At 34.7% G+C, this 23182-nt stretch overlaps 1 protein-coding gene across 1 annotated transcript; it reads right to left on the reverse strand.

The window, feature by feature from the left end:
* Positions 1 to 873: 873 nt before the first annotated feature.
* On the reverse strand, positions 874 to 21540 carry LOC136818098 (C-Jun-amino-terminal kinase-interacting protein 4-like). Its single transcript, XM_067074454.1, has 24 exons — positions 21066 to 21540; positions 17878 to 17998; positions 17602 to 17672; positions 17214 to 17296; positions 15859 to 16049; positions 15302 to 15719; positions 15050 to 15106; positions 14765 to 14860; positions 14506 to 14560; positions 14067 to 14197; positions 12982 to 13044; positions 12455 to 12658; positions 11853 to 11920; positions 9045 to 9166; positions 8295 to 8559; positions 6934 to 6963; positions 5889 to 6030; positions 4940 to 5020; positions 4332 to 4399; positions 3923 to 4071; positions 3562 to 3733; positions 2879 to 3084; positions 2042 to 2231; positions 874 to 1341 (listed from the first exon to the last, which is right to left on the reverse strand). Exons 1-24 carry the CDS (start codon positions 21396 to 21398, stop codon positions 1193 to 1195), a joined length of 3465 nt encoding a protein of 1154 aa, XP_066930555.1. The 5' UTR covers positions 21399 to 21540; the 3' UTR covers positions 874 to 1192.
* Between the last annotated feature and the right edge of the window lie 1642 nt (positions 21541 to 23182).

The following is a 23182-nucleotide window of genomic DNA, read 5'->3' on the forward strand; positions in this document are numbered from 1 at the left end:
GATATCCTAAAAGCAAAATTTGAAGAAATTCAGACATGATGAAGAAAAATGAAAAACGCATTTTTTACAATATTTTTAAGAAAATAAAATCTAAACTGATTGTGTACACGCTTTTTTTTTATAAGAATGGTGTAAATCCATTTCATCATGGATATTCTTAACTTTTTTGGGAAAACCATCCTAAAATATTCTTACAGCATTCTTATTACTTGGGGGTAATTGGCAATTTATAATTTAAAATGCTCTAAAAATGACATTCTTTGCTTGAATAGCAAAATTGCATGATGTTGATATTCTTAGCATATTCTTAATTTTTAGGCCATTTTCATCATGGACATTCTTATAAAGTGTATTCTTATAAAAAAAAAGCGTGTATTCCCGAAAGGAGAAGAAGAACTAAATGAAAAAATGATTTACATGTTTAACCTCTGTAATGCCACTAACCTTTATGACACAGTTTCTTGATCCAACCCGAACAAAATCTTTGATCGGAGTTTCTTTTTGAAACGTGTGAATGTGGTGCAAATATTTTTAAACGGAAGATTTCACTGAATTATATATTGACCCACATCGAGCTGTACTAACATTAGGGTACCATTTTTTTAAAAAACTCCGATCAAAATTGGCGGATATAGCTTGGGTATAGCTCCAGGGTTTATAAAGGTCAGTCAATACATAATAATAGTCAGAAATTAGAAAACCAAAATATTGACTAAAACGCGAGCTAAGATTCTTGGTTAAGGGGCGGAGGCAAAATTCATGTAATTTAACTGCTAAATTCATACAACAATGCAATTCGAAGCAAATCAAAAATCATCTGATAGGTGATATCCAAAAAGAGGGTTTACAGTAAGCAAATGAAATCATCAAGTATCAAAGAAATCAAAAAATTTCAACATTATTTTCTTTCATACTCGAAAATGAAGAAACATTTTAAAAGCCCTATTTTAGAATTTCATCCACTGAGTTTAACTCAATGTTCTTTGATATGTTCATTTTGTACATTAAGGAAGTCCCAGCTGGCGACAACATTATAACGAGCGTTGTTATGTCTGCTGGGCAATTTGACTTTCTCATTATCCACACCAGAAAAAGCCAAATCATAGCACGGTCTCTTCATTTGAACTCAACGAGACCGAAAAACGCACCCCCTTCTATCTGGCATGCAACAGCAGTAGAAGGGGAACATCATTCAAGAATCCTTTCTATTATTGATTTGCCACACCAGTAAATGGGATCGTTCAACCGCCACAAGTTTACTTGAAGCAGGACTCGTTTCTGATGAAGACATATTTGCTTTGTCCTCACTTTCATCGTCACCGACACGGAAATCGATATACCCTGGGAAAAAAGGAAATATAAAAAGTCTGTTCCAAAATAATTTGCAGCGGAGATAAAAAAGGTTGTAACTTTTGATAGAATTCTAAAACTTTTAAAGATAAATGCTAAGATTGAAAAAAAGTCTTAGAATGCTCCATAATGTTTTTGCTCCGAACTCTAAATTTCTTATCTACTTTTGTTCTTATATAAATGAACGTATATAAGTGGTTGTTCATATAATTTAATGGGAAGATGTGTAATTAATTTCAAAACAGAACGGCAAAACGACATTGGTAAGAATTGACCCAAAATCAACCAATAGAAATGTTTCATTTCAGTTTTGGAAGGCGGAGGGACAGGAAAGAGTGAGTGCAGTCTAAGATGTGATTTCTTATTTTCTGATTGTAGTTAACGAGACTACAAAAAAAGATTGTAGTCTATGCTGATTGTCCAAAAAGATCATATGCAGTAGGGTCTTCATAACTCGAGCACGCCCGGAGAACTGAAATGTGTTCGAGTTATGGAAAGTTCAAGTAAGGTAATATGTACCTGACAAACAGGTAGCAACAAAGGCAGATAAAAGTCAAAAGGTTTATAAGGTATTGTTAACTGAAGGGGCCATAAAACTTATTTGAGTTAAGGAGACATTCGAGTTATAGAGGTTCGAATTAAAGAGACTCCACGTATTTGCAGCTAAAAACAATCTTTCTACATTTCATACCTTCTCCTCCACTCATTACTAAAAGATTTGCGAAATTCACTTCCCCAGGCTTCACATTGGACGGGCTGGGCGGCCGCGCGCCAGCATTGGAGTAAGCTTTAGCGGCTTCGATATTAGCAGCAGAGCCAGGTACGGCGATAAAGAATTTGACAGAATCACGATGACCATGGAATGATAATTGAGCGTGGACCTGAAATGGAAGGATAATATTTTTACTCGAAGTATAAACGTCTAGTACTGGATTAAATGTAAAAGTTTGGATATCAATATAAGAATCGAGACAATGCGAAGGGGAAGATTAAACATAATGTGTATGGTCAACTTAGCTACGACTCCTAGACAGTGATTAGACGAGCAATAACAGTGAATAAGAGAGTACGAAGAAAGATATATATATAAGATCTATATACCGTTTATATTTCCGCTTACACTCGGGCTTAAAATGTTCTTGATACTTAGTCCCGGAACACAATGGCTGTGAAAATCTTTTATAAAGTACACAGGAAAAAATCCGTGAATCACATGCGTGTGAAAATCAATTTCCGAGCATGTGATCTTGCAAAAAATCACATGCGTGTGAAAATATAATTCACAATCTATCTTTTCTCACTTGTTAAATAGAATAGAAGTGAGTTACTTTTAGGGTATTAAACCTCTCTCTCTAAGAAAGACAAACAATCCTATTTGTGATTTTAGATCTAGTCAAGAAAAGATGGCTTGTGAATTGCATTTTCACACGCATGTGATTTTTTGCAGGATCACATGCTCGGAAATCAGTTTTACCAAGCATGTGATTTCCATACTTTTTCCTGTGGTAGTTTGTAGCTCGTCTCTTACCATAGCACAATACGGCATAAACAACGCTCCTTTGTTAGAGATGTCAATGGGTACGACGGCCTTTCCGTTATCGTTTTCGCGTGTCGGGCGAGCGGAGACAAGCGGAACAGATAATATGATACCGTTACCAGTTCCAACCCACAGCCGGTCGTCCGTTAAGAGAAGTGCTGTGATCCGGACGAATGAAAAGCCAAATTTACTTGTTCCTAAAATATGAAAACGTATTATAACATTGAGAGTTTTCATCGTGTTTTTGTTGTTATGGTGTGCTGTGGCTAACTGTAGGTACGTTTATTATGAATATACACTTAATAATTCCAGTGAGCATGTGCTTTGAATGGTAATGTGTTGTTTCGAATTGAGTCGTTTTACAGTTGTCTCTCTCTAATTCGATTTTCAAAGGGATTAAAATTTTTCTTCGAATTAGAAAAAGCTTCAGGTTATAGAGAGTATTTTACACTACATTTCAACTTGAGGGGTTTTTAGAACGAAACTGACTAATAAAGTCACCACATCTGCATAAGGGTAACATTATTCAAATTTCAATTCAACTTAACCCTAACTAACTTCACAAATCTGAAAATCTTTTCCGCCATAGAATATCCAGGGGGTATATACTCTATGTTTACGATTTCTTTTGAGGAGAGACCCATATAGAATGAGTGAATCAGAAAAAAACTTACCCAACATTTTACTGACGTAAGGTTCGATATCGACGTCTTGTAAATGATGATACGTATGCGCGTTATATAAACGTAACGTGCTGTCCAAACGTATTGAAACCCATACGCCGTCACCGATACAAGCGAGTTGACGAACTTGACTCTCACGGCGTGGATGTGCATCAAACGATTTCTAAAGAATACAAATTTCATTTCACAATTCCATAAAATGGAACAAACCATGGCGTTCTAAATCTTAGCCAAAACACCTGCTAAACATAGGCACATTGGCACATAGAATCACAAAACGAAATATTGCGAGAGTTGGATGAATAGCGATATACTTTTCAACAAAAAGGCCATGAATGTACTACTACCTTACCTCAATTTTCATAGTTCTAGGATTGATGACTTGTACTTTATTTCTGTATCCACACCAGACAAGATGGTGGACAGTTGTCATGCAACGAATAGAGTGATGTGGTCGACCCAAATCCAACAAATGATAATTACTCAAATCCCAGCGACCATCTGCAAAGGATATGAAAAGAATTTCAATTAATGGAATAAAATTTCGTTCACAATGCCACCTCTCTTGAGGATAAAAACGATCATTTCAAAACACTAGAAATCCAAGTGGCGTAACTACATAATCTACGTACAAAAGTCGACACGACACAAAAAAAATTAACAGCGGTCAACCAAAATTCGACTATGTAAAGTTTTGAACTTGCAACATTTAGAAAGACCAAAACTGAAACTCATAAACTACACCCTAAGAATTTACATACCAGGTTTTCTGTGGAAGATAGCAACGGTTCCATCAGCAAGAGCCGCAAGAACACGTCCTTGTGTATGTCTAAATAGAAAAGCCAATCAATACAGTCGAAGCTCTTTGAGGATGTCTCTTTCAACACGTTCGCTGCCGACTACGAGATGTTCGTAGTAAAGGAGTCTAAATACCGGTAGTACTTCAAAAGGCCATAACTTTTGATACATTCTTGCTTTTTAAATCTACGTAAAATTCTGTGTCGATTGGAAACCAATTTGAAGGCCTCTGATGCCAAAGGAGTCTCTGAAAGTCAAACTTTCGATGACATTCCAAGAGATCAAATTTTTGATTTTTGAAAAGGATTCGGCGGTGAGCGTGTTAACAACAGTGATCTAGGGGTCACCATTTTCTTTTCAAAGTACATCATGGGTCACTCGAATCAATAGGGTTTAAGGGATTTTCGACTGTGTAAAAGAAATATTTAAAAAATTCATCTTATCAAAGGTCTTCTTTTGTGCCATGCTCCAATTGGTATATACATATTCATCTCCACTTCTTTTAAGAGTATACTTAATATGTGTTTCGGCTATAGGGATAAAACTCGTGAGTTTAGTTTCAAATACTTACACAATACTAAGTAATGAATCTTTTAGTTTGGCTGATTGCAAACATTTCTTCCAATTAGCAACCACAGAATGAATATAAACCCTAGAAAAAAGGTATAAAGTGGGTATATTTAAGAAGTATAACCAACTTTTCATATTCGAATAATTCTGCAATTTAGACATTGGTCCCATCAGCTGGAAAATAGTGTAAGATGTAGACTAGTAAACTAGTCGGTTATTACTTATAAACTTATAATAAAACTGTTAATTAAATAATGTAAACACTAATTAAATATTCAGCGCGCGTGAGAGAAAAGGAAAATAACCGACTAGAAGCTACTTCCAACGCCTTTTTTTCTTCACCTAAAATCGTAAGGAGAGACATACAGATTTCTGTATGTCTGACCCGTGCGGGATTGCATTTATTTTTCTTTCTGTTTATTGCGTTTTTAGAAATGCTCATTTATTTGTATGTTCCCATGTTCAATGTTACTATGAAATATCATTTAGTCAAAAAAGTTGGATGGATTCTCAAAAACCTAAAAAAAGTTGTAGAATTAAACAACGTTTTTTGAGGGAAGTAGCTTCTAGTCGTTGAAATTCAGAAAAGAGACGCAACTTCACCCCTTCGATATTCTTTTTATTTAGAGCTTGATTTTTTGTATATGGGTCTGTTTTCAACGACTAGTTTACTAGTCTATGTAAGATTCTCTCTATGATTTTTCTCTCATTTGAAGAAAGATTTTAGTCCTTTGAAGATCGAATTAAAGAGAGGCTACTGTACACAAATAAATATTTTCGACAGTGAAGAGTATATTTAGTAAGCACCTTAATTAACAACAAGCTATGAGTTTCAAAAGACTGTTTTTGATTTTCAGGCCAAAACGAAAAAAAAATCATTTAGCCGATCTTTAATCAAATGAACCAAATTCTCAAAAAACTTAGTTCCAGACATACTAAAATGCACTTACTTTCCTGACTGTGCACCAAGCCACATAGTGGGTAACATACTGGTCACTTTGGTTGGTTGTGAACCATCCACTGAGTCTTCATCAGGATATGATTCTTCTTCTGCTTGAATGCCCATGATACTACCAGAATGCTCTGGAGAAGCTGCAAACAAGAAAACGAACGAGGTATGAGAATATGTACGAGGGGCCATCCACATAGTACGTACACAGTGAAGGGAGGAGGAGGAAGGAGGACTTAGCAAAAGCGAACGCCTTTTGTTTAAATGACGTCATTTCTTTTGTTCTCTGCGTACAAGAGGGGGGAGGGGGTACCCAATATTTGGAAAAACTTTGCATACGTACTATATGGATGACCCCCTACGGCAATATCTTCTGTCACTAAGTCACTTTTATAACAGCTGATTGGTTGGAAGTGACATTATTGGTTAGAATATAACAGGAGAGAAAGTCATTGCAGTGTTGTATATTGCACTTTCACCTTATGCCGCCACTGCATTCCCCAATGCCTAATCATTACATCACATGCACAACAAAAGATTGGCTGAGAAATATATAGTGAGCAGAGAAATAAACAACAGAAGATTGTTAAATATTTCTGAAGTCATTGTAAGTTTTATAACATCTTCTGAGTTTCAGGGAGTAAATTGCTTCAATTTTTTTGGGTACAGTAGAAATCTCTCGGTGATATAATAATTGTTCAAGGGTCGGTTAAAATGTACAAATTACTTCAAAATTCTCAGTTTTTCTTTTTAAATATTTTGATGAAGTCTTAAAAAGGGGATGGTCAGATGGTTTGAGATATCAGGCATGTAGATTCTTTCTTCTAATATTGTCCTGAGGAAACGCTAAGTATATTTTTACCTAACTTACAAAAAAGAAGCGAATAAAAGAATTTCAACGAAAGAACCGTAAAAGAACCCATTTTTTACAAAATTCAAATTGTGATATCTCGAAAAACACTTGGAGGCTTTACTCAGGACCACAGATAATTTCTTTCGGCTAAATATTTCGAACCATCTTATTATCCCCTTAACACGGTACTTACTCTGTCTCCCACTCTTGCGAGGTGAATCAACTATGAGAAAAAGAAAGACACAAGTCAAAGTCATGTCGAACCAAAAGTGGTCAAAGCAAACTCTCGACGGAAATGGCATAGGGAAGGGTTGTAGGGAAAAAATAAATAGAAAGTTCTGGTCGCAAAAATCAGTTTTATTGACAATAGACGATTTCGGCTTAACATGAAAACTCAGATTTGATCCCCCAGAATTCCCCACAATGCTTTGCGCGGAAAATATTTCACCGCGAACTTTTTTCCGCGCAAAGCATTGTGGGGAATTCTCGGGGATCAAATCTGAGTTTTCATGTTAAGCCGATATCGTCTATTGAATCATGCTTGATGGTGAGCATTGTTGTGAATAATGTTTTTGTGTGAAAAACATAGAAATACAAGGAAAAAATCTAATGAAAATCTGCAAAAACGGCGATTTTAACCGGAAAAAAATTGTTCTCAAAAATTGGACTCGGCCATGTTTTAAGCATTGCGAATACGCATATTTCTGCAAAAAATCACTAAGGATGAAAATTCGAGAAAATGTCAAAAAACCGGTTTTTCCGGCATATTTCCGGCATTTTCGGCCAGAAAAAATGTTTTTCGTAAATCGGGCTCTGTCACATTTTAGGTATTGTCATATTGCATCAGTGTGCAGAATTTCATAAAAAAATATAAAGTACAGCTCGAGAAATTCAAGAAATACTGTCTTGGCGGCGAAAATAGGTAGTTTCGGCGATTTTTAAACAGTTCCGGCTTCAAAAATCTATTTTATTGAAAATTGAAACATGCTTGATGGTGGGCATTGCTATCAATAATGTTTTTGAACGAAAAAACAACCAATTATAAAGAAAAAGTCCAATTAAAATCCAGAAAAACGGCGATTTCCGGCATGTTTCCGGCATTTTCGGCCGCAAAATATTTTTCTCAAAAGTCGGACTCGGCCATGTTTTGGGCATTGTTACTACGCATCTTTGAGCAAAAAATCTGAAAAAACTAATGATAAAATCTCGAGAAAATGCCAAAAAACCCGTTTTTCCGGCATATTTCCGGAATTTTTTTTCTCGAAAATCGGGCTCCGTCACTTTTTAGGAATCATCATTGTGCCAAAAAACAGAAAAAAGTAATGAGCCAATCCCGAGAAAAGCTGGTAACAGACGAACGGACATACGGACGGACGAACATGGGTTAATTTAAAGGACCTCCCACCGGGGTACCCGGAGGTAGGTCCAAAAATTATTATATACGACTAATCATTATCAATTATGTCTTTTCAACTACAAAGATCGTACTTAAAAACAAGAAAATATAAATAAACATTAATCATCAAAATAAGTCGCAGGACAGGTTATACTTACCAACATCGGGGTCCCGTTTGTTATCATCTTTACTCAATCCGGGTACACTTGCCATGCAAAGGAGATGTGAAGAAGAGACGATGAACTGATCCAGAGCAACTGATGGATTATTGGCATCAATAATGGTCACTTTACTGCAAGAATGTGTGCTAGTTCCTATCCACACTGTCGAATGACAAGACTCTTTGAAGTCCATTGGTAAGCCAATGAAATTGCCATCAGGTGTTCGACCACCTTCTAGGTTGATACCAGAAGCACACCAGATCTGATTATAGAGAAAAATGATAGAAATAATTTAATAGTTTACTATCATAGTATACAGAGGCAAAACATTTGCTATTAAGATTAACATTTTGTTAACAAATACCAAACAAAAGCCGATATGAGATGTGAGATATATCTCGACCAAAATACTTTAAACCCCTCATTCAAATCTGAAAAAAAGTTCTATCCCCCCTATAGCCCCCTTCATGGAAAGTTGGATTCCAAAAGAAGGTGAGGTTTACACCATGTTAAATCCAAAAACAACAGCAAAGATAAAAAAACAGTAAATAATGACAAAGCGGGTTTTTAAAAAGTGGTAAGCTTCGGTAAGTGCTCCTAATAGCATTACAAGCTATCGGAGGCTGCATACATCTCTGTAGAGTGTTATATATGAAATGAATCGGTCCTAGACTCAGAGATAAAATTTGGATAAAATTAGGGAAGTTATCGGAGTATGAAAAGTGGAGAGAGAAATTCTCAATATACCTTCATAGCTGCTTCAGTGTTGAGTGGTCTGCAATAAACTGGCACAGGAACAATGGATGAACCAACTTGTTCACCACTGAAATCTGACGGCAAACTCCAACCATACGCTTGCTTCCGACCCTCTAAAAACGACATAAAGTTAACATAATTCGAATTCGCATTAACGATTATGACGGGAAAAATTATTATATTTAGTCCAATAAGGGAGAAATCAAATCATAGTAGCTGCATTTTTTTTCAACGCTCAACACATTAAACAAGGCTCCGAATGGGGTTCTAGGTCCCCCCAACAAAATTAGGTCCCCCCCTAAGTACTTTCAAGAATATTTAAAAACAGAACATTAACAAAGATGGCGGAAAAAATTCAAGAAAATAATCAAAAATCGCCATCAATAAACGACTTCTGCAGCACGTCAAAGTGCATCATAAATGAAGAAAACGCACTAAAAGATACCCTAAAATGCAGGAAGTGCCACTGTTTAATTATCTTTGTACAGAACTGCCACTTTACCAGATCCAGGTATGCTTGTCATACAAATCAAGAAGTTTCCAGTGTCAAAACTGTACCAAAATCGCACCACAGGTAATGGAAAGGTATAATTCAAATGAAACATCAAAAATTGAAGGATTCAAAAACGAAATCAAAGCCTGTGAGAATATAATGAAAAGGCAGGACGAAGAAATAAACCATTTGAAAGCACAAGACGTCAATGTTATGGTCAACGAAATGAAAGAAACTATCGATACCAGAATAACCAGGCTTGAAAAGAAGATTGAAAGCATCATCGAAAAGAAAGAAGAGAAAAGACCACCAATGAGCTACGCTAAAATCACATCCAAACACATCGAGAAAAACATTGGAGATGCGATTCGAAAAGAAAAGCAGGAGGAGCAGCTGATTCGATCTACAGCACGCAACCTAATTTTTCATGGGATTGATGAATCGACAGATGAAACTGAAGAAGAAACAAAAATCGAGGACGAATTCGGATCGGGAAATTTACGAAAGAAAGAGAAAAAAAAGGCGAGATACCGACCAATTAAAGTAGCATTTACGAACGAAAAGGATAAGAACACAGTGTTGCAAGCAATAACAAAAGAAAAAGGCTTTTCTTAACGAGTGACAGAGGATTTGACCAAAAATGAAAGACAGATAATTAAAGAATGGTGTAAGGAAGCCGAAACAAGCAACATGCTGAATGGACCTACCTAATGATTAACATCAGATGAAAATAAGAAAAAAGTGACAATAATTGTACAAAAATTCAGAATGGAAAAATAAAGCTTGTGTGTTGAATAATGTAAAATGGTAAAAAGGAATTTCCCCAAATACGAAAATCACTTAAACCATTTAGGCCCAAAAAACCTTTTAAGCTGTTTTTGGCCCAAATTTGCCCAAAAAAATTTTCCTTAATAATCTTGCTCCGTCACATTTTGGGCATTGCCATTTTGCATCATTGTGAAAAAAATCAGAAAAAAATTATGAGTCAACATTGAGAAAAGCTATATTTTCTTATTTGGTTAAAGGGAATTTCCCCAAAATACGAAAATCCGTCTTTTAAGGCGAATAGAATTTTCCAGGAAAAGGAACCACTTCAGCTATTCTTTAGAGAATCTTGCCCTCCATCTTTGTACAAAAAATCAGAAAAAAGTAATGACAGGATTTTACACAAAGTCCAAAAAACCCTATTTTTAGGCAGTTTTTGGCCCAAATTTGCCCAAATATATTTTTTTTCGAAAATCGGGCTCCGTCACATTTTAGGCATTGCCATTTTGCATCATTGTGCAAAAAATCAGAAAAAAATAATGAGTCAACTTTGAGAAAAGCTATTTTTTCTTATTTGGTTAAAGGGAATTTCCCCAAAATACGAAAATCCGTTTTTTAAAGCGAATAAGAATTTTCCGGGGAAAACCACTTCAGCCATTCTTTAGAGAATCTTGCCCTCCATCTTTGCACAAAAAATCAGAAAAAAGTAATGACAGGATTTTGCACAAAGTCCAAAAAACCCTATTTCTAGGTAGTTTTTGCCCAAATTTGCCCAAATAATTGTTTTCTCAAAAATCGGGCTCCGTCACGTTCTGGGCATTGCCATTTTGCATCATTGTGCAAAAAATCAGAAAAAAATAATGAGCCAATCCTGAGAAAAGCTAGTAACAGACAGACGGACGAACGAACGGACATGGGTTAATTTATAGAACCTCCACCGGGGTACCCGGAGGTAGGTCCAAAAATGAATGCCAAAATCAAGGAAGACAACACAAAATGGAAAGTCCGGGGGAGCCCGCGAAAAAAACTCTATTTCAAAAAGATCATTGTAAAAAGTACGAGCGGTTTATAGAGGCCCATGTGTCTTCACGGTGGCCTGAAAACCTGTAAAGCTTTATTATTAAAACCAAACAAAAAAATATTTTTACAATTTCTTAATTATTGTAATTAGCCCCCAGAACTTTAGTGCAGCCCTTCAGGTCCCCCACTTTTTTAGGCCCCCTGAGTTTAAAAAATGAGACAGCTCCCACCCACTTATAGGCCGATTTTAGATTTACACCCCCCCCCCCCCCAAATAAGTGGGGGGGGGCGGAGCCATGTTTAATCATTATCTGAGTGGATTTCGGGCTAAGACAGCCAGTTTTATAATGTCAACCATTGCATCGTTACCATCGCTTTGAAATACAGCTAACAACCCTAAGCGGCGCACATGTCTTTTTAGGGGGCTGGTTTAGAAGGAAATTCTGTTTTCGATGCATATAACGAAGAAAAGTTGCGTATAGTTCGGGTTTGGAAGTCAGGTCAGGTCAATTTTTACATACCTGAATTGATGTGTTCTTTGACGTATTTATAACGTTCTTTTCGTTCTTGTCTTTGTTTCTCAGTCATGCTTAAAAAAAGCAATGAAAATAAATAAAGAAGCTAATACATACAATGTGACTGGAAAAAACTACAGGGCTACTTAGACTACACAATTTGGATTGGTAAACAATATTCGAGAATATAGTTTGCGGATCGTAAGGTGTGATATAAATAACATTTATTATAAACAGGAATTTTCTTTTGGTAAACAATCCCCCTAGATTGTTGGAATAATAGCAAATCGAGCTCACAATATGTTGCAGGCATTTTTTAAATTTACAATTGAGTCTCTACGTAAAATTGTTCGATTTAAGGAAATTTTTAGTTAAGGAGATTGGTTTACGAGGCATTGTTACCTGAAGGGAAGAAAACTTGTTCGATTGAAGGATCATTCGAGTTATAGAAATTAGAATTATGGAGACACCACTGTTGTGTATGTATATAGCCTTTATGAAAAGGGATCAGTCCTGAATGCTGGTCATAAAATTAATGATTATTCAAGCACCAAACAAAATATTGCAAGTGATTCTATTGTGTGCTATTTCAAAAATATTTCACATACCCTTCAAAACCTGATTCCGCACCACTGTAACGAGAGGGTTGGGCACTAAGAGTGTGTCTGCGTTGCATTTGCATTTGGTTTTGATTGTTTGCACCACCGCCATACCACACGTTGATTGGTTCTTGGGGCGTTGAGGCGACAGATTTTTTCGGTGAGGTATTGGCGGAGCTGCTGGTGCCACCTCCTGCAAACAGGTTACTGAATCTGAAATAATACAAGATAGAACGGATGGAGATTTTCTAGTTCCTCACGACTTACTCATTATCTTCACTTTTTAATTTGTCAAATGATTTCACCATTTCGGATATATTTATGACGTAATTTTTATGTGGTAACATTGGTAGGCATTTGCCACCGCTTCTATTATTTAAAGTTCATGACCATGGTTGGTGGGTTTTTAAAAAACACGATCCGCATTTTTCATTTTCTTCGGTACAGTATAGGGAATCGAGTTTTATGGATATCATAAAGTCCAAGGCCCAATAATTGCTATTCAATTAGGAGAGTGCATCTGTTGGTCAACTTACAGCCGCCAGATAGAGGATTTCTTTTTCTGTTGAACAGCATTCAAATGATTTTCTTTTGAAGCTCTAAAAATAAACAAGAAACATGCTGAATGGACCTACGTAATGATTAATGTCAGATAAAAATAGGAAAAAATGACAACAATTGTACAAAAATTCAAACAGGAAAAATAAAGCTTGTCAAATGAATATTGAAAAATGGTACAAGGGAATTTCCCCAAATACGAAAATCCGTATTTTATGACAAAAAAAATTTTTTAGGGAAAAATCACTTCAGCCATCTTTTAGTGAACATTGTGCTCTATCTTTCTGCCAAAAATCAGAAAAAAAAACTAATGAAGCAACTTTGCACAAATTCCAAAAAACCCTATTTTTAGGCAGTTTTGGGCCCAAATTTACCCAAATAATTTTTTTTGAAAATCATGCTCGGACACATTTTAGGCATTGCCATTTTGCATCATTGTGCCAAAAATCAGAAAAAACTAATCAGCTGATCCCGAGAAAGCTTAATTTCCTTGTAAATGGTAAAAGAGAATTTCCCCAAAAGACGAAAATCCGTTTTTTACGACCGATAAGAATTTTCCAGGAACAACCATTTTTTAGAGAACCTTGCCCTGCATCATTGTACAAAAAATCAGAAACAACTAATGAAGCAATTTTGCACAAAGTCCAAAAAACCCTGTTTTTAGGCAGTTTTTGGCCTGAATCTGCCCAAAAAGATTTTTTCTCGAAAAAACGGCTCAATCACATTTTGGGTATTGTCGTTTTCCATCATCATCAAAAATTAAAAAAAACTAACGAGACAATCCTGAGGAAAGCTGGTAACAGACGGACGAACGGACGGACGGACATCGGTTAATTTATAGGACCTCCGAGGTAGGTCCAAAAATACAATCTTTCTATTATGGTGCTAGTCAACGTTGAAAATTTCGGTTTATTAACTAAATATTGAAGCAATGGAAATTATGTAAATAGTATGAAAGGAAATTATTTAAAACAAAAATCATAATAACGTTGCATGTTTTTTTCCAGAAAATACAGAAATTGTGGTGGAAAAACTTGAGGAAGAAAAGGAAGATGTTTATCACCTTATCATTTCAGTCCAGCGTACTGCTTCTTGTAATTCCATTAATCGTTCTTTATATTGATTCCTTTCCATCAGAACTTTGGCCATTTCAACTCTGGTGAAGCGCTTACGATTGGCTGAAGAAATCCTCTCCTATAAGAAGTACAGTAAAAAATTAGAAAAAGATTTTTAATGTAGCTGATTTTTTAAAGAAATTAAGAGCAAAGGTTTGAACGTAAATCTTGACAAATTATGCTGATAAGAAATCTCAACTTACTTTTGCCCCTTATCGGTTCTTTTATGTTTCGTTACTTGCTTAATAAGGGCCATGTAAGGGAGCAGAATTAAATCAGGGCCGTGCAAAAAGGGCCGATAAGGTAATTAATATCCTTGAGACTGGTAATTTTCATAAAAAATAGGGGTATATCAACAATGTTTATCACAGAGAAAATGAAACCCACCTCAGCAATTTTATTCTTCAGTGTCAGTTGAGCCTTCTCATTTTCAAGTCTCACTCTATAAATATAACACAGTCATAAAAAATTTAAAATTTGGTCAACTTTAAGGTCAACCTGATCAATAGATAGGTTTTTCTATTCTTGAGACATTCAAGGACTACCTTATCATTCCTATCGGAAAATAGGAATATCAAAAATGAGGCTTTTTTCACAGACAGACAAAGGGATACAAAAATATTTGTGGTAAATGCAACACACTTACTTTTTTAAAGATTGTTCAAGTTCTGTCATCTTCAATTTCATTCTTGTTTTTGTTGTTTGTAAGGCTTTAATTTCTTCTTCTTGAATTTCACGGTCCCTTTATAGAATGAAAAGTTACAAAAAATATGATTTTAACCAAACCCTAACATCATTAAGTACTAAATGAAAGAAAATAGTTTACAAAATCAAGATTAATTTGACATACTACATTCGCGCAACCCAGTCAGTTGTATGGGTATCTGACAGAAAAAGTCATCACTAAAATTTTGAAATATTTGAAACTCACCCTGAAATTTCTTCCATTCTTCGTATCAGTTCATTCTTTTGTGTTTGTAATTTACTCCTGAAGATATAATAATATGCAATGGAAATTTCATTTATTTCTGCTTTTATGCAAGGTTCAGGATCAGAGTAAAACTTAAAATGGCTAAAATAAATCCAAAATTTGATCAGAATAGTAATATCATTTTTTGTTTCTTATAGCATCAGTTGATAGGCACTTAGAAGCACTATTTTGAGCTCATGAAAGAATTCTTACCTAACATCAATAAGATCTTTATTTTCAACAAGCAACCTATCAAACTCTTTCAACCCTTGTTGTTCAACTGTTAATGCATCATCATACTGCTCCATCTCGGCTAACAAAGATATATTTTGCTGATTCAGCTTTTGTGCTGATCGAATGTCTATAGTTGGAGTTTGATACTCGGATTCCACCTGTGAAAGTTCAGGTGTTGCGTCAAGAATTGCTTTAGCCTCAGGGCTTATAAACATTGAAGAGGAATCAGTTTTCTCTGAAACAGTATTCATGTCACCCTCATTAAAATCAACCCCTCCTCTTTCTGATGTTGTAATGTTTAGTTTTTCAGCTTGAGAGCTCTCTGCTTCAACAGTATCTAAAAATTCTCTTGAGCTTGCTAATAACTTTTTCTTTGTTTTCAATGGTGTTGAAGCATCTAGAAAAATAATAAAGCGATATTAATTTTTTGTACAGAAACTTTGGGATGACTGTGTCAAAAGATAAGGTTTAAATATTTGAAAATGGTGGAATAGCTTGTTAAAAGGTCGTTGAGACTAACAACAATATTTACTTACCTTGTGTTGTTACTTGAAGTGAGATTTCATCTTCAAATGACAGATCATTTCTACTTTCACCAGGAGTGAGAAAATCTGAAGTCACTTGGATTTCAGTAACTGACGAGCTTCGCAAATTATTTTCATCTGTATTTGAAGCACCTAATTCTGTCTGAGATGCTGACAATAATTCACTGCCCTGTTTAGTTTTCCTGGAAGAAAAAAACAATCAATATTTATTGACTCAAATAGCCTTGTTTTTCTATTCACCTAAAAGGTTGTTTGTATTGAGGCAGGGACTGACCTAGCTATGTAGATCATATTTTGATAACTTGATAACGATTCAAAGCTCAGCTATTTGCTAAATGAAGTCTACATTTTCCATTATTTTCAAATTTTACCGGGTGTGCCACAAAAAAGTTTCACTCTTTGAAACTGATTTTCTCAAAATCTAAAGACTTTAAAAGAACCATGCCTATTTCATTGGAAAGAAGAAAGATAAACTTAAATTTTGATGGGTTATTTATTAAATTTGTTTCATTAGATCAAAAGTTATGCTCAATTGAATAAAAAAGCTACTTTCTGAAAGTGCTCAAAAACGTTAAAAATCGACCTATCAAATTTAAAAGAAGCATAATTATATGATGCATCGGTATTTTCGTTTCAGTCATCAAAAATGATAATTAGCTGTCTAAATGACCTTTTGTTATATAAAGGAAGGTTGAATTATATCAAAAGGAAGAGAATTCGTCGAAAAAAGCCAAAAAATCTGGTAAAATTCTTTAAAATGCATAAAATATGGGTTTTGAGGTGCATATCCAGCCTTACATAGACATATTCAGTCTACAACCAAAAATCTGAAGAAAACTTCGGTAAAAGTAAATTAAAATGATTTTGATGAAGATTTTAAAACTTTTCGACCCATCAGTTTCAAAATTTATGTGTTTAATTACTGAAAAATGCTCTTAATTATTTAAAGCCTATTGTGATTGCCATGTTTAAAAGAAAAATTTGATAGGTCGATTTTTAACGTTGTCGGGCACTTTCTGAAAGTAACTTTTTTATTCAATTGAGCATAACCTTTGATCTAATGAAGCAAATTTAATAAATGACCCATCAAAATTTAAGTTTGTCTTTCTTCTTTCCAATGAAATAGGCATGGTTCTTTTAAAGTTTTTAGATTTCGAGAAAATCTGTTTCAAAGAGCAAAACTTTTTTGTGGCACACCCGGTATCTTTTAAATTAGAATAATCAGACAATCAGCAGCATGGCAAAAAGTTTAAGGAGTTCAGTAAGGAGGTTAAATTGATAGATTAGGCGATTCAATCTAAGAAAACATGAAGATTGAGGACATCTTCCAAATTGATGAATAATACCTCAGCTTGACATTATCAGGGGTAGAGGGAAGAGGAGACAGTTTTGATTGTAGTTCCATTCTTTCCATATACTTGTGTAGCATCTAAACATTCAAAATAAGTCTTTTATACGGCATCAAAGGCAGACATATTCTAAACATTCAAATAATTTTTTATAGGGTATCAAAGATAGACATGAAAACTGAATGAACATTTTCAGTGTTTTTTTTTATGATATCCAAAATACATTGGGGTATGCAAGAGGTGACAAATGAAGAACTGCACTGAAAAACTTGGTTGTGTTTTCAAAGCCAATATTTGTGACATGGCATCACCCCTAATTTTAAATATTTAGAATATTGCTGAGTCAGGTATAAAATTGTATTTCTTATAAAAGATAAAATCTTACCTCAGAATGTCTGTTGTGAAGGGTATCATATTCCTTTTTCTGCTCAGAAATTCGCTCTTCATATCGTTCAACTAAATTGTAAAAGAATATAAAACTATTGAATTGGCAACCAATCCAGGAAAAATGTTTTGTATAAATTACCATATCTTATAAATTTTGAGAATCTCAGTTTGATCCTCAATTTAGTGGCTGATGTTGTACTTGATGTTGTTGCACTATTTCCATATTGGTACTAAACAATTTCACCGCAAGTAGAGTAAAAGAAACATTAATTACCTTGATCTTGTAATTGTTTTGCTTTAGTTTCTGATTGTCTCCGCGAATGTTCCAATTGATCAATGACACTTTGCAAGTCTTGCTGATGTTGTTCACGAGAATCTTCATATTCCAGATATTTCTATAAACAATGGACAATAACGTCTTAATATTTTTGTGTGGAAGGCAATTACAATTGTCCTTTTCATAAGTTATTTTGCAATAACTGCGTTGTTCTGTAACAATGGTGCACGGAATAAAAAAAGGACACATTTCTAATTTGCTAATAATTAGGAATCGGTGTGAAATGCAAGAAGTATACATTTATTCTGTGGGACTGGTTTATTTAGGTTTGAAGGGCCACTATTACAGAATCAGGAAGTTGTTGCTGCTTGCCACACATTCATCAAAAGGTGTCTGTATGCTCCCTATTATGATACCAATTGAAGAATTGTGAAAATAGTTTAAATAGTTTCCTACACAACTTTTTTTACTTGTATTGAATCACAATAAAGAGCTGTAAACATTTTCTTTCTACAGCCAGAGTGTGGGGTTGCTGGTTATTAACAAAAGGGTAAAAAAGAAGCTTATTTAAAAAAAGATAAATTTTTTAAGGAATAAGTAAAGATGAGACAAATAAGAAAAATAATAAGGAACTAGCCTCAACAGTGTAGCAAAATTAAAGAAAGATAATAAAAAAGAGCACCCAATAGTTTAAGAAAATCATCACAGAAAACCTTTTAAATATTTATGTATGTAGGAAATGGAAATGTTTCAACATTAAGAGCTTTTGTAAATACACTGAAGAAAGTGTTATCTCTTTAATCTGTCTATAGAAAAGTTGAGACAATAGATTTTCTATCCTTTCTATGCAGCTGATTTTGAAGAATAATTTTCTTTCAGCTTCCCTTATTTCTATAGCCTAAAGTCTAATATACAGACTAGTCTAAGATCTTACTAAAGTTTTATCTTAAAAAAAGTGGTTTATGGTTCTAAAGTATTCAATGATAAGTAGATCATATTTAATATTGGATCTAAAAGGAGATTGATCTGAAGAAAAATTGTGTAAAAAAGGGGCAACAGGGATGAATAAAATAAAATATCCATTAACTTTAATACCTTTATTGGAATATCATTTTAACACTCACTTGTCAAATCAAAATAGCAATAACGAAAATTCCAGATTGATTTTAAAGAGTCTACAGGGTATTATTTGAAAATTGGGTTCTATCAAATCTTAAATACTATTTTACATCAGTGTGCAAAAAATCTGACAAAAATACCAAGTCAATCGACAGAAATGCTCATTTTCCCTAAAAACGACAAAAGGGAATTTCCCCCAAAAGAAAATCCGATTTTTACGATGAAATTTGTCCAAATTTTTTTTTCATAAATCTGGCTCTGTCATATTTTGGGTATTGTCATTTGATTGTCAAAAAATAATTAAAAAATAATAGGTGAATCTCGAGAAAAGCTAGTAATAGATGAACAGACAGACAAACGAACAAAGGTTAAATTAAAGGACCTCCGAAGTAGATCCAAAAATCAGGTACAAAGTCCATTATAGAATTTTACAGTTGGCAAAAAATAGTCAAAATTCTAAACATTTCAATGAAATCATCAATTTCAAAGAACTTTTCTGAGGTGGATTTTTTATAATTTTCACATTTGAGATGAAAATTGGAAAACAATTTGATGCATTTGCTGGATCAGATACCCCCTGAAATCCCCAAATATCGCAGTATTGATATGCAACATAAAACAGTGTGCTTTTGCAAGGGGTCTTTACATTGTTGTCAAAAACCAAGTATCCTGCATCATGCCAGACATGTACACTGATGAGCTTTGTCTGACTGTACACTCACATTGACTGTACCATAAGTTGGGCCAATGCCAAAAACAAACTTCTAATTCTATTACCATTTTTCAGACATTTGAATAATATTGAGGTCAGAATCACTGACTGCTTTGCTTAGCAGCCAGAAAGGAGAAACATTTTTGCAATTGACGATACCTTTTGTGATCTGCAATGCAATTCTGGATTACTTACAAGCTAAAAGTCAGAAATTATCACTATCAAGATACAAAAACCATGTTTGCCAAAGATGTGCAATACATTTTCAAATCCTTATTTTTTGACTTTTTAGGCTTTTCATTGTTTACACATGATAATCTTTTTTATGGCCATAGGTTGTAAGGGGGAGAGGTTTACCATTTATGCTGCTTTTTACCTACCGTTTTTAGACTCTCCCATAGTTTCACGCGATTCAGCGCGGTTGCTATAATCAAAACAATGGAAAATTGTTTGGATGCGTGCGCAGTCGACACTACTAAACGGTGTATGCGGTTTATTGCAATTGCAGTAGTTTTCATTCGTGGTTAGCCTACAAAGGCTTAAAACGAGTAATGTAACTTGGTCTAATGTAGACACCCCTCTAATTCTGACACCCTTTTTTATCAGCTGAAATTTATAGAAAGGTTGAAACTGTTTTTCTTTGCTAGTGGTCAGAGAGGAATAATCCTTTTTCAATCAGTGATTCAAGCTTTCATATTACAGTATTCCTTTCTCTAAAGAAGAGTGTCGGAATTAGACGAGGGATGTCGATATTAGACCAACTTACGGTACATATAACGCTGGTCGACAAAGAAAAACAAACATCGACTGTAAAAAATTGTACCAGAAGAAAGCTTGTCTTTGTTAAAAGAATCTGATCTACAGAAAAAATATTTTGTCTGTGCATTAAAAAGATATGATCAATTATGTACTTAAAAATTGTCTGTTTTCTCCTTGAATCTTGAATTCTGTTTGTTTCCTGAAATTGCGGTATATGAAAAATGTAAAAGGGATGTTTAAACCGTAATTGGAGTAAAAAGTTACTACCGCAATTGAGGAATTTCCTGGACTGTTTTCCGTACCTTTTGAAACAAACCCTTTCCAATCTCATGCCAGTTATCCTGGGAAAAATATCACAGCAGCCTAGCATATATAATTAGGACTTGAGTTTGTACTTACAAAACACAAGCACTGAACCACGTGCATAACTGTCATTAAATCAAAGCCAAAAGAGTATAAAATATAAAATAAACTAGCTATATACAGTATTATAAAATATGTATCATCATAACATTTTTACCAGGCAAACATTCAAAACCAATAGGAATTATAATTGTAAATTAAATTAGCTTGAATTATGAAATAAAATACTCACCGCTTCTGCTAACTTTCTCAGTTGCTTTTCTCTTTCATATTGAGTGATCAACTGTTCATTATCTTCAGCAAGCATTTCCAATTCCATTGTAGCTTCTCCTCCTTCACTGTAAGATGACTCTAACTGTTCAAGGACATTCACAATCATTGGCATCAGATTTTCAACAACATCAGATCCATATTTTTGAATCATTCTTTCAAATTCAGCATAGATGCCACTTGCCAGAGTTGATACCCGGTCAGACATTTCCCCTCCCCCTTCATCATTATTTGTATTACTGCTGCTGTAAACAGCTTCTTGTTGAAGGTTCAAAGCAAGGTCTAGATGGTCCATATTAGCTGTTGATGAAGTCAGACTGAAAGCATCAATCTCTCATTAGTCCCCATCAGTAAAATCAAAGTGTAATGTCAGTATGTAAACAAGAACATTCATAACATACAAACGAAACTGGATCCTTCTTGTATCGTAACCTTTTCATCTTTTGGATTTACCGTATGTTGTTGTTCCAGGGGTTTTCAATAACCCGCGTTTTAAACGCGGGTAGGGTTTTGCCTGTGGCCTTTTCCCGGAAAACACTTTTTCGTTCTCAGTGTTTTTTGAGTGCACATCCTACGCTTAATTTTCAGAGTACTGGGAACGAAATTAAGAAAATGATCATGGTTGTCCAAGAGTTTTTGTTTTTGTTTTTGTTTTTGTTTTCCCTAAAAATAAAGTGGCGGAAATCAAGAACTTGTCTTTTTGCTCATGTGCATTTTGCTGCAGTATTACCTTTCAGATATTTGTATACTTTCTTAAGAAATTTAATATCATTGGAGACAAATGTAATGTAAATTCTAGATCCGATGAGTGAAGTTTGGTGGCTGGATGAAGAAAGTAGAGCTATAATTTTTGAAGTAGTCTAAAAGTACACAATATTATATCGACATCCCTCGTCTAATTCCGACACCCTTCTTTAGAGACAGGAATAATATGAAAGCTTGAATCACTGATTGAAAGGATTATTCCTCTCTGACCACTAAGCAGAAGCAAAGAAAAACAGTTTCAACCTTTCTATAAATTTCAGCTGATAAAAAAGGGTGTCGGAATTAGAGGAGGGATGTCGACATTTAGCAGTGCGTCACAAAGACAAAGTGTGATATTGCGATCGCACGGAAGCGCTCCAAAACACCAGCTTTTTTCGAGTTTTGTCTCGATTACCCAAACGCCGCAATCTTGCGTAGGCTTAAGGCTCAAGAATAGAACCCCCAATCAGTCTAGCAAAAAGTTAATTCTTCTTTCAGAAAAAAGACTATAATTTGGTTTGTTTACCTTTATTCGTCTTGTGCAGCTTCCCAACATCCAAGCTCTCAAACATCATAAGTCAAATGAAATTATTTTCAATTTTTCGTAGAAATTACTGTGAGTGGTCCTAAATCCGACAGCCCTGCCTAAATCCGATGGGGTCTTTCAAAGATACAAACTGAAATAAAAACAAACCTTTCACTTTGACGCAACGAAGATACCAAAGTGTCAACTAAACTGAGAGATTTGATACACTGAACCAATTGAACCAAAACATTAATTGCTTCTTATACAAAACATAATTTTTTATTACAAAATTGTTAACGTTTTAAAATACAAGCAACGGATTCAGAATAAAAGAGGTAATTATTTTTACAACTTTTTTTATCACATTAATTGAGATCTTGACTTTATAGTCATCTTGTTAGGGGTGGTCAACTCACCACATACCTTATTGGTATATATTTTCGCGTGTTACAAATTTTTGCGGGTACTTAATTTCGCGATTTTTTTGGTCAATTTTCGCGAAATTTAATACTGTTTAAATTTTTCAAAATTACAAAATCGCGAAAACAATTTTTTAACTTTAGAGAATTTGATGGCCGTTAACGTAGAGGGGGGGAGGGGGTCAGAACCATAACGGCCAAATGCCGTTAAAAAATTCGAAAGTCGAATGTCGACGGCCCCTTAGATGTTTTGTTTCGAGACTTCTTGAAACACATTTTATTGTTCAACTTGGAGAGGGAATATTTGTAAACATAGAATTTTTTTTCATAGCAGTTATTTGGGGGGTCGGTGTAATGCAACCTTGGTATTGTTGAATATGTTTCCATAAA

Source organism: Clytia hemisphaerica, unplaced genomic scaffold (assembly GCF_902728285.1).
Source record: "Clytia hemisphaerica strain Z4C2 unplaced genomic scaffold, Clytia hemisphaerica genome assembly, whole genome shotgun sequence".
NCBI classification, from domain to species: Eukaryota; Metazoa; Cnidaria; class Hydrozoa; order Leptothecata; family Clytiidae; genus Clytia; species Clytia hemisphaerica.

Bases quoted from the DNA above. Each gene is read 5' to 3' on its own strand.
- LOC136818098 (XM_067074454.1), bottom strand. From the start codon at position 21,398: ATGGACCATCTAGACCTTGCTTTGAACCTTCAACAAGAAGCTGTTTAC. The intron at 4,072-4,331 runs GTATGTAAATTC...TATCCTTTGCAG, and splicing joins TATCTTCCACAGAAAACCTG to ATGGTCGCTGGGATTTGAGT. The intron at 2,232-2,878 runs GTAAGAGACGAG...CTTCCATTTCAG, and splicing joins TTATGCCGTATTGTGCTATG to GTCCACGCTCAATTATCATT.